General features: G+C 38.8%; 1 protein-coding gene across 12 annotated transcripts in view; it reads left to right on the top strand.

Moving 5' to 3' along the window:
* Positions 1-12,340, top strand: part of HECW2 (HECT, C2 and WW domain containing E3 ubiquitin protein ligase 2) — a 363,868-nt gene that overhangs the window by 256,173 nt on the left and 95,355 nt on the right. For all 12 annotated transcript variants that reach the window (XM_064586855.1, XM_064586854.1, XM_064586849.1 and 9 more), the window contains one exon: positions 6,328-6,513. In XM_064586855.1, the coding sequence (XP_064442925.1) occupies positions 6,328-6,513 (186 nt within the window). The remainder of the gene's footprint in view (positions 1-6,327; positions 6,514-12,340) is intronic.

Here is a 12,340-nt window from a genome sequence, read left to right as displayed (position 1 = left end):
TTTGCTGGGAAGCCAATCTTGATTTTAAAGTATTCTCTCTAAAGCATTTTAATTTTTTTTTTCCTACCTGAACTGTCTTCATTACCGGCCACAAAGATGATCCATGCTGTGCATCTATGCGTTTGTGTAAATTTAAATTCTGCTGGGTTTAGGAAATCTTACTTCCCTAACTTATCTATGGCAGAAATTAAAGTAGCTGGATTTATCTTGCTAATGATCTCAGGGTATGAATTTATGGGAATAAGTTGCACAGTTTTTTGTTTTTTTTTTTTTTGCAGAGGGTATTACTTGATGGACTCTTTTTTTTTCCCTAAATTATGTAACAAATGTTATGAAGCAAACTTTTATTTGGTTTCCTAATCTTAGGATTTATTATCTAGTCTTTTTTTTTGCTTGAATTGTTTATTATCCATAACTGTTTCAATAGACTCCCTGTTTATATTATTGAAAATGTTCAACATACAAAAGGAGTATATTAATTTAAAAGCTTTCCTAATTCTATCTTTTTATGGTTTGAAGATAATCAGTTTATGTTAAAAGAATCATAAAAAATAGATTTCATGTAATAGTAACTTAATCATTTTTATTGAAAATAATGAAATTAAGTAGATATATGGTTGTAATAACTCTAAAGGAAAACTTGAAAGACAAAATAATTGTTTTTTGTATTTTTTTTTTCATTTTTTTGCATCATGTTTGCTTTAAGATGTATACTACTGCCCTCTGCTGGTATGATCAGATTTCTTCCAAAATTGCATTCATAAACGAATTCTGAAAACTCAAGATTTAATTATTAGTGTCATGTCTTTTATAGTTGGTATGACTGTGTTTGTCTAATTAATGTAATACATAAATATGTCTCCTAATATGTAACTGAATAATGTTTCCAACATACATGCCAAAAATTATTATTCTGGCTTTTATTAAGCTGTAGAAATACATTAATTCTACCATTAAACTCCTTGGTACTTAATGGGGAAAATATTATTCAAAAATACAAAAATATATTCTTACAACTATTGCAAAATAGATGAATTGATAGTTTACAATTAGTTTTGCTAATAAGTTAAATTTTCCCTCCATTTTACTCTTTAGCTAGATGAAAATAATGTAAAATCCCTTATGATTAAAAATACAGACTGTGTAAGACAGGCTATTTTCATATCCCTGCATACATCTTATGGAAGCAATGTTACTTGATTTTGTTCATAATAAATTTTGTTTTGTGAATAAGGTATATGAATGACCAGATCTGATCCCTTGTGAACGTGAGAGACATTCACTGTAGATGAGTGATTATAGTTTCCAAGTGTGGATTCAGAATACCTATTCTTTTTATTTTGTTTTGTTTTTAAAGATTTATTTATTATTTGAAAGAGGGAGAGAGAGAGAGAGCACACATGTGTGAGCAGGGGGGAGGGGGAGAGGGAGACAAGCAGACTCCCTGCTGAGTGGGGGTGGGGAGAACTCCATCCCATGACCCTGAGATCAAGACCTGAGCCAAAACCAAGAGTCAGATGCTTAACTGACTGAGCCACCCAGGCACCCCTCAGTATACCTATTCCTGATGAAGGATTTATGAAATATGAAAGATTTTATTTAGCTTTGATGTACTTACCTATGTTATTGAAAAGAACAAATTAGATGAAATCAAGACTGGGCCAGGTAATCCCGGACATATGGTCACTATAACAAGAAGGAAGGAAGGAAGGAAGGAAGGAAGGAAGGAAGGAAGGAAGGAAGGAAGGAAGGAAGGAAGGGAGAGAGAGAAAGAAAGAAAGAAAGAAGGAAGAAGGAAGGAAGAAAGGAAGGAAGGGGGAGAGAGAGAGAGAGAAAGAAAGAAAGAAAGAAGAAGGAAGGAAGGAAGAAAGAAAGGAAGGAAGGGAGAGAGAGAGAGAGAGAAAGAAAGAAGAAGGAAGGAAGAAGGAAGGAAGAAAGAAAGAAAGAAAGAAAGAAAGAAAGAAAGAAAGAAAGAAAGAAAGAAAGAAAGAAAGAAAGAAAAAGGAGAGAAGGAAGGAAGAAAAAGAAAATGAGTGAGAAAGAAAGAAGAAAAGAAAGATGCCAGGAAAAAGAAAAAAGGATTATTATTTGCACTGTGGTTGATTGATAAGAAATGAATATTTACATAATGTTCTTATTCTCCTGCCAAATGGCAATAACATTCCCCTCAACTCCTCTCAATATTTTTCATTTCTAACACCTCAAAGCATTCAACCAAACAAAACACATTAAGCTCAAACGAATGTTATTTTAACAGAATTCCACTAAAGAAGTTCAGCTGATCATTCACTCAACCATGAGGTTCTTGCATGGAAAACAGAAACAACCGAGGATAAGGTTAGGAAAGGAGTTTTGGAGTAGAGAGGCAGTAACTAAAGGGGACCTTTTAAATCACAGGAGAGACCATTTAAAGGCGTTCCATCTAGTGGAACAGTTCCCAGCTCTCCCAATACTGCTGGTGACTCCATATGCAGCCGCTTCCCAGACGAGATCATTCTGTGCATTACCATGAGACTTCATCATGGGATGAAATAGGGCCTGTTTGTTCTTTCCTAATCTACTTTGGTTTCAGGTAGAAAGTCACATCCGTTTACTGCATCTTTTTCTCTAAGACCAAAACAAAACAACAACCCAAACGCCGAAAAGACTCTCACCGGGTGAGAACTACAGAACCACCAAGGGAGAACGAAATGCCCCTTTTCTCTTCTCCCACAGCTTTGTCGGTATCTGCTTCCCAGAAGATGAAGCTCTTGTAGTCGAATCCTACCTGCTGAGTGTTTCTCGAGTGCTGGGATCCCTCTCATTCTTTGCTCTGCTAGTTCTCTCTGTGTTTCAGTATTTTCACTGCTACTGTGCCCTTTGATTTCCAAACTCTGCTTTCTGCCTCCAGGGAAACTCTTCCTCCCACCTTTCCCTATAATGTTCCTTCCCATCCTTTTGAATGATGGACGTCTGCTCATCTCTGTATCCTCGGGGCTTAGCACAGGGCTTAGGACATAATTAATGAAAGGTTATGAAAACCTTCCTTAGTTAATAGTAAGTGGGATGCTGCCCATGATCTTCAAAGACCTAAAAAGTAGAAAACAATTTTACTGCTATCATTCATCTGTTATAACATAGGTATGGTAGGTATAATCCCTCATATATTCCTTTACTTACTTCTACTCTGTATTTTTATAGTGATTTTTACCTCTTCAAAGCAGTTTTACATCCTTTGTTTCATTGGGCTTGACTCTCACATGCCTATGAAGAAAGCAGGGCAGTTACTATTATTCCACTTTACAGTTGAGCAAAGATTTAATCTCTGAGGCAGAGATTAAATGATTTTCTTTGTCCATGAGTGACAGGGCTGTGACTAGAAAGGTTCCATATGAACTGGAGTATAAATATTCTTTCTGAAATACATGTATATATTTATATTTATATATACATGCACACATATATAGTTATATATATAAATATATATTCAAAAATAGTATATATTTAAAAACAAAAATAGAATAAACATATGTATATAAACATATATAAACATACATATGTGTATAAATGTCACAAAACTATATATATATAATTGCCTTATAAAAATCTAGCAGTCTGAAGGGATGTTTCCATTTGCCGTAGGGTTTTATATGGACACTTACCATCTTGTGCATGTTGGTCAGACTTGAAAAAGCTATGGTTCCAAAGATCGTTTGCTAGTTACTGATAAGAAATCTTTCTTGCACTTACTTTACTTTGGTAGATGCTTTTTTCACAGATCACTCGAACTTGGCACTATGTTACATGTCTTACCGAGAGGAGAGGAGGAAAATGAAAGGACGTAATTAATTATAAGACTGGCCTTAAGACTCCTGAACGTAAAGAGCTGTGCAACCCCAGAGAATTACTTCACGCCTGGGGCTGGGACAGGTTCCTTCACCTAATTACTACTTCTTGCCCTAATGAAGTTCTCCTTCTTCTCTTTAGCTGAAAGAGGAGCATTTCTGGTGCTCCAGATAAAGAATCAGGATGTGGCCTATTTACTTAGATTAATGGGGGAAGGAAGAAATCAGGGGGACCAAGAGATATACCTACTTAGAACAACAGTTAATATAATGATTTAGCTGACAGAATTACCCCACAATAACATGTCCCTAAGAGACTGATTAGGGAGTATGACTTGAAAGCTCATTGCCACTGCCCCTCGACCTAGTGTGGTCTCAGGCCTCTAAGCTTGCAATGGCTTCTTTGAAAATACATAAGTAGCACGGAGCCAAATGCAAAAAACAGATGCCTTGCTGATTGTGCATAAAACACCAAGGCAGGGTCAGCCACAGGCTAAACTGTTAGTTAGCTAACGTTCGTCTCTGACAACCTGCAACTTCTTTTATTGGTCTCCTTCTCTGTTTTCATGGTATCACTTTCTTACTCTCTCGTGCTCTCTAATTGCCTGGAGCCCCTGTGTAGGCTCGCCTGCTTTGGGAGTTCACGGTGCTCTGAATTTCACGATTTCTCGCAACCATCAAAACCTCCTCTCATTTAGACTGTCAGGTTGAAATACAACCTCAAAGTATTTTATTCTCAGGTGTACTAAGGAATTAGTGCACTAGTATTTGAGGATAGTTCAGTGTGGCCTGCCTGCCTTCCTTCCTTCCTTCCTTCCTTCCTTCCTTCCTTCCTTCCTTCCTCCTCCCTCCTCCCTCCTTCCCTCTCTTACTTCCTTTCTTCCTTTTGTTTTGATAGGTCAAAAATATTTTAGTAAAAAGTATATAATGATGGAATCAATCAAAAACTATATAAAAGTTATAAAGTTTAGGCTATGTGTCAATAACAGAAACTAACAAATCTTGGTGGCTTAAGCTGACAAAACTTTGTTTCTCATCCCAAATTGGGTCATCAGGGTTCTCTGATCCCTGTAGTTACTCAGGGACCCAGGGACCCAGACTGGGGAGCAACCATTTCAAACATCCCCAGTTGCTGTGGTAACTGCCAAAGGGAAGAAAGCTCTAGAAGGACTCCCATCATCAATAAATGCTTTGGCCAGAACATGGCACATCTTGAGGAATACTGGACAGAGAGGAACAATGTTAACTGTCCTCATACTCATTTATCTTTCATCCTCAATAACTACCACAGTACTGGGCATAGCAAAGACAGTAAATGTTCATTAAAATGAAATTATTTCCAGGGATTCTGGTTTCTTTTGGGTTTGCTTTGGTTTATCTTAGACTGAACAAATAACAGAACCCATGAAGTAAAGCCTGAAGGCCTCCAGACTCAATCTAGTGGCTCTGGGATACTAAAGGTAAGAAGAATCCTTTGAATCTATCTGAGAAGAATAGAATTCTGGAATAGATCATTCACAACCTTGTCAATTTCATGAATATCATATTCCTTCTCAGAATGCAGGGAAATAGCTCCATACAGTTACTCCTTTTTTACTTCTTGGCACATGATATTATGCAATGAGTATTTGTTGACTGACTTATATGTGGATTGCTCATGGCTTACGGCTAATTTTTGGAATCTCGTTTAAGTATCATAGAGATGAAGACTATGGCATTTTTTACAAGGCAATCACTTTTTTGTGTGGTTGTACAGTGGGATTTTATTACGTGTGCATTTCAGCTGTATAAATTCAGCCATATACACACACACACACAAAAAATAAAGAAAAAAAATACGTATACTGCCTGCCATTCCATTCACTGAGATTATGCCTCGAAGAAGGTATAAGATGAAAAACCTTTATCTACTGTGGTCTCAGTTGCATTTGACTCTCAGTGAGAGCAACTCAGCCCATTGCATATACTCCTGATATTCAAATATATGGCCAAGCATTTTTCCAATTTTAGTATATGTGCTGCCGAAGCGAGCACGCCAAGCATTTTTCCATACAACTTGGCTGCAAATGTATGCCAACTGCTTCATCTGGCACTCACCCAAAGACCAATCATCTTTTCTAGTGCTGGAGGAAAAATTGGCTATGTTGGGGCTCACTGTGAGGTGGTATACTTGTATCTGACATGGTGTGACTATGACTATGCGGTTTTTGCCTAAGACCACCTTTAGGATCTAACATCCCCTGTAGAATGAGACTCTACAGAAGCATTCTTGTTCTTTAGGAAACTGAACATCATCCATGAAGGTTCCTTACTTTCTGTAGTCTTGCTGTTTTATTTTGCTCAAAATATTGTGCTCAGCCTGCTGTTTCCATGTGTGAGTCTAGGATTACGTTGAAGCTTCTGTGCCCACTGGAAGACTATATATGCCTTGTGTTGCATGGTAAGCACGTTGCTGTTGCGGGTCCCCAGCAGGTTAATGTGGGCTCTCTCTTCTGTCCTCCAGAGTGCCTACCGCATGTTTACAAACAATACGTGTTTGAAGCACATGATCACCAAAGTCCGGCGGGACGCCCACCACTTTGAGCGCTACCAGCATAACCGAGATCTTGTGGGATTCCTCAACATGTTCGCCAACAAACAGTTGGAGCTGCCAAGGGGCTGGGAGATGAAACACGATCATCAGGGCAAGGTAACATGAGGGAGTTGCCGTGGGGAAGCTGCTGAATGACAGTGGGCTGCTTATGGCCTTGGCATTGGCTCAGCCATTCAAGGGAGGGCTAAAAGCCCTTTGTGAGGTGAGACATTCCGTGTCCAGGTCCGAGTGGAACCTGGACAAGCAGGTTGTTTCTGCAAACAGTTTCTATGCTGTTCTGAAATAGTGTCTGGAGTGGACAGGTGCGAGGGCATTTGTTTGGTGAAATACTCCCTTTTGCCTAAATATTCTTCTGCCTGTGATCTCTCTCTATTTTCTGCTGTTTAGAGAAAAGATTTCTTAGGCTGGGACCTGTCCTCCTCCTTAGTTATACAGCTTGTGTTATGGATGGTTGATTTAAAAGTTGTGGTATTGTTTGGGGAAAGTGGCTAGGAGGTCAGTGAGCAACTACACAACTACACTGTGGCCTTGGTGTTGTTGGTTCAGAACCCTGATTTTGTTAGCATATTAAACAAGACTCACAGATGAATTCACGTATGATGAGAAATACGTAAGTGTCGCACAGACCAGAGTAACCATGGCTGCACTTCCTTCATGGACAGATGCACCAGAAAGCCGGGTTGTGATCAGGATGTGGTTATAAGTAAGAAATCAGAATGAGAAAGTTAGTAATTTTTATAAGGTGTTTCTAGGCTAAGATTTTATTTATTTAACTCTGATTTAGTGCCTGCTATGGGCCATGAACTGTTTAAGATCTTTATACGTATAAGCTCCTCACAAGAACTCTGTGAGGCAATGCTGCTATTATTAATGACATTTACAAATGAGGAGCCTCAGGTCGAGAATGATATGGTGGCTTGTTCAGGGTCACAGAGGGGGCAGTGACTGAGCTGCGCTCTAACCCAGGCAGTCTGGTTCGAGGGTCCATGCTCTTAACCACGGCATGCTCTCTGTATATTGAGTAACCAGCCTCAGTTCCCTTAGCTGTAAGAAGACTTGACATGCATGACTTGAAGGATGGAGGGGATTAAAATGACATGATATTTAAAGTATTTAATCATGCTTCGCTCATTCGTTCAACAAATATTTATAGAGCACCTGTGCAAAACAGATAAGCCAGCTACTTCATAGGACTGCCATTCTCATGGAAGGAGACAGAAAATACACAAATAGCATGCCAAGTGCTGATGACTGCTGCGATTTAAAAAAATCAGGGAATGGGGTCTCAGGAATGGAGAGTTATTTTATACAGGGTGGCCGGGGAATGCCTCCCAGGTAAGGCTAGATGTGAACAGAGACCTGAACAAAGTGAGGAGTAAACCGTATAAGGGAAAGAGCATTCAAAGCAAATGAAATGTTAAAATACTCAAGAAATGCCATTCTCCCTCAGTGTAACCTCTAGCAATAATACCACAGTAGCATATTACTTGTCCTGAGCTCAGCTTCCAGCAATCTTATCTGAGAACCTATAACCAGCCCAAACAGATGTTACGAAGAGCATGTATTTTAATGCATGGGAAGAGCCCTCAGACTCTGAATGAAACTATTGACTTGATTTCTGTAAATTTCTTTAATAAGCTTATAATTCCTAGCCCAGAGAGGATTAGAAGTCTCAAGCATGAAGTTTAGAATAGATGAAAGAGAATGGATTTGTGATTATGTCCCTGGCAGGGAAGCCTTTCCAAGACATTAGGGAAGGGGAAGCAGGGCCACCTGGCACTTCCAGTACTTTCTCCTCGCAGAGAAGGATGTCACATTGCTGGTGCTAAGTTTGGTTCAGCAGCCTGAGAGCCCAACGTTTCTAAACATTCTACTGAAGGGAAGGGCATAGATGGTCCAAGTAAAGACTTTGGGAAGTAACTGATGGTATTATACCTGGGTATAAAAGAGCAGTACCATGCCAGGAATTCAGCTCTGTTCTCAACTCTTGACAAGATTTTACCTGTGTCCTAAGGAGAGCCGTGGGTCCAGGGAAAGCCCAAGTTGAGATAATGCTGCCCTGTATTTCTGCCCTGAGACTTAACTTGCTAAGTCACTTTGTACCCTTCACTAAAGGAGATCAGGAGCTTGTGTATACATAGGGGGACAGTCCCTTCCTGCCAGTCATAACTTTCCAGACCCATTTCAGGAGAGAGCTGCTTATTAATAATCCTGGACCTTGAGAAAAGTTTAAGTTCCATTTAGGACACTACTTAAGAAGAATTACGATGTATTCTTAAGAGCAAGTTCTGTTTCATAGCCTTTATAAAAGTTTCCATAGTTAAACAGAGGTAAACATTATCTCAGCTATGTGGGCAACACAGCTGTCCATTTTACTTGCTGAGGGTTTCAGACTTATTTGGGGGTTTCAACCTAAAATTGTAGGCATTGTAAAGAACCTTGAGTGTGGGCTGGTAGATAGTTGACCTCACAGTCTGCTGGTGGCTTTGCATTTTAATGCTGTTTGGCATGAAAGATAGAGAAGGACCCCCAGCCTTGTGGACAAAATGGATTATCAAACAGGCCTGAAAGCTTATCACATTAGTCTAATCTCTCTGTTTTGTGCATTAGGACCTGAATAAGATTTTTACCTAAGCTGGACATCTTAGCTGAAGCAGGTATATCTCCCTGTGAGCCTTCCCCACCCCCATCCTTCCTTTGCAAGTGACTGGTTTCCAGTGAACTAAAATAACTTAAAGGAACATTTGGGACAGGCTTGTGCTAGGTTTTTATTGGGCTGCACTGCTTTTGACTGCGTTTTAGAAATCATAGTTCTTATCCTCCAAGGTTGATAGGTTTTCTTCCAGCCTTGACATTTTAGCTCCTTTTTTAATGAATTGCTTTGCTTCTAGAACATTTAAAGGGAGTAAACTTTTTCCCTACTTCATATAACATCAAAAGCTATTAAACACTGCAACGTTATTTTCCCATAGTGATGACTGATTTTTAGAATTGACATGGAATAGGGTATCCAAATCCTAAGCTACGTGAAAGGAAATGCTTCTCAAGGGGCATATTCCCAAATTTAGCTCTTCAGACTTATGAAATCTGGTCTCTTCTCAAGTACAACATTTTCTTTTCATGTTTTATTTAGTCATTCAGCACACATTCCCATACTTCATACGTGCATGCCCGTGTGATAACAATGATAAAAGCTGACACTCAGCAGCATTAGGCAGTATGTAGCATTGACTGTGTGGTAGACCCTGTTGTAAACTCTTAGATTAGTTCCTTTCATGCTCACAGCAGCCTTGTAGATAGCTGCTGTTTTTATCCACATTTTAAAGAGGTGGAAACTAAGGCAGAGCATGGTTAAGTGAATTGACCAACGTCCCACAATTAGAAAGTGATGGAATTGGATTTGAACCCAGGCACTCCAGGTCTAGAGTCTGTGCTCTTATCCTGCCTGTCACCAGTGAGTAGGGGGGATGGATGTCTAACAATCATAATGAAGGTTGTAGAAGGTGCCATGGGAGCCTATGGTAGGATTTCCTACCACTGTCAAGGAGGTGGGGGCGTTCAGATGCGTCATTGAAGGGCAGCATAGAGTGTGAGTTGCTGTTAGCAATCTGGGCATAGGTAACCAGTCCTTTCTTGAATCCCCACATAACTTCCCTTGTATTTTTCTCATGACATCTATCCACATCTGTCATTATAGTCATTAGCATGTTTTATCTTCCCAAGCAGATGATTCCCCTTCTTGAGAGTTCTTTTATTTATTTTTAATTACCCCCTCTTCTACCCCAGTGCCTTTCACATACCAGGTTCTCAAAACAAGCTTGATATATGAATGAAACTTGTCACCTGTAGTTTTCCAATTATTAGTAATCTCTGCTTTGGACAGGTGAAGACTCCCTCCCCACTCTTTCCTCCTCCTGTGCTTTCACCAGCAATAGCTCCTAGATTTGCTCCATTTGACCTCTCTTAATGTCTTAATGCATATGTTGCCTTGAATCTTTCACAATATTGTTTAAACAAGGTGGTGATGAAGCTTGTACTGCACTTTGACAGTTATTAATTTGGGGAGAGACTTTTTTTCTAATTAATTAAGGCCAAGGATTTAAACTGGGTGCAATTTCACAGAATTCTAGATCTGGTGTGCTCTTTTTGGAAGTTCTAAGGTAAACTCTGTCCTTGGCTCACATAAAAGAATAGAAATAAAATATTTCTAATTAACTATTAATTAAAGAATAAGAACAATATCAGGCTTTCTAGGTAAGATAATGATCATGACAATGACACTGATGATAACGATGATACCTGCATTTTTAAAACTCATACCATGTGCCAGGCACTGTACAAGGTACTTTCCCATGGATTATCTTATTTATACTTGCTGGCAATTTATGAGGTGGGTTTTATTATTATCCACATTTTTCTGAAATTTAGAGATGTTGAATAATGTATGCAAGCAAGTGAGGAATCCAGGATTCAAACATTATCACCACTTTTCTCTACTGAGAGGGATTTTCTTTGGAAATGAGAGTCCTTTGTCATCTGATGGAGAAAGAGTTCCAGGCCAGATGCTGGGGTTACTAGTATTCTTCAAGTCTGAGACATATATGTATGTCTTGATTAGATCACAGGTGATCTAGCAGAGGGTACACCACCAGAGACACATACATGGCTTCATGCTTAAATACCATAGAGTTCTTTTTTTTTTTTTTTTAAGATTTTATTTATTTATTTGTCAGAAAGAGAGAGAGAGCACAAGCAAGGGGAGCTGCAGGCAGAGGGAGAAGCAGGTTCCCTGCTGAGCAAGGAGCCCAATGTGGGACTTGATCTCAGGACCCTGAGATCATGACCTGAGCTGAAGGCAGACGCTTAGTCGACTGAGCCACCCAGGCATCCCATAGAGTTCTTACGCTAAGGGTACATAGAATATTGAAATATACTACTAATAGTGGCTTATTAGATGCCAGGCTCTATGTTAGGAATATGATATTAGCTCATTTAACTTTCACAATAACCCCATGGGATAGGTTTTACTATAGATGAAGAAACTAAGGCTCAAAGAGATTAGGTGTGCAAGTAAACTCTTGGATACAAACCCACGTCTTTCTATATCCAAGGCCTGTAATGGTTTTTCTATACAAGATTAGTCTAGCCCTCATTGGCCACTAACCACCTGACTAACTTGAAATATGTCATTTAGATTTACTGGATCTGAGTTTCCTTATCTCTACATACGAATAGGTTGATCATCTTTTCATGTGCTTATTGGTCATTTGTATATCTTCTTTGGAAAAATATGTATTCAGATTCTTTGCCCATTTTGTAATTGGATTATTTGTCTTTGTATTATTGAATTGTGAGAGTTCTTTAAACAGTATATTCTGAATACTAGTACCTTATCAGATATATGCTTTGCAAATATTTTCTCCTGTTCTATGAGTTGTCTTGACGGTATTGTTTACAGCACAAAATTTTAAATTTTTTGATGTAGTCATTTATTTGTATTTTTTGTTGTTGCTTGTGCTTTTGGTGACATATCTAAGAAAATGTTACCTAACCCAAGATCACAAAAATTGACTCCTGTGTTTTCGTCTAAGAGTTTTATAGTTTTAGCTCTCATTTAGATCTAGGATCTATTTTGAGTTAATTTTTTTGTATGGTGTTAGGTAGAGGATTCAATTTCATTTTTTTGCCTGTGGACATCCAGGTCCTTGCACCATTTGTAGAAGACTATTCTTTTTCATTGATATCATTAGTTGTTAGGAAAGTGAAAATCAAAACTACAATGAGACTACTACAGACCCATTTAATTGGCCACAAAAAAAGTCTAGAAAATAATAAATGTTGGCAAGGATGGGTAGAATTGGAACCCTCCTATATTGCTGGTGGGAATGTACAACCACTTTGGAAACAATTTCACAGTTTATAA

Source organism: Mirounga angustirostris, unplaced genomic scaffold, assembly GCF_029215605.1.
Source record: "Mirounga angustirostris isolate CCGP_5_RB_7025 unplaced genomic scaffold, mMirAng1.0.hap1 SCAF_3, whole genome shotgun sequence".
Taxonomy (NCBI): Eukaryota; Metazoa; Chordata; class Mammalia; order Carnivora; family Phocidae; genus Mirounga; species Mirounga angustirostris.
The sequence above is the reverse complement of the archived record's forward strand: the minus strand, read 5'-3'. Positions and strand labels throughout refer to the sequence as shown.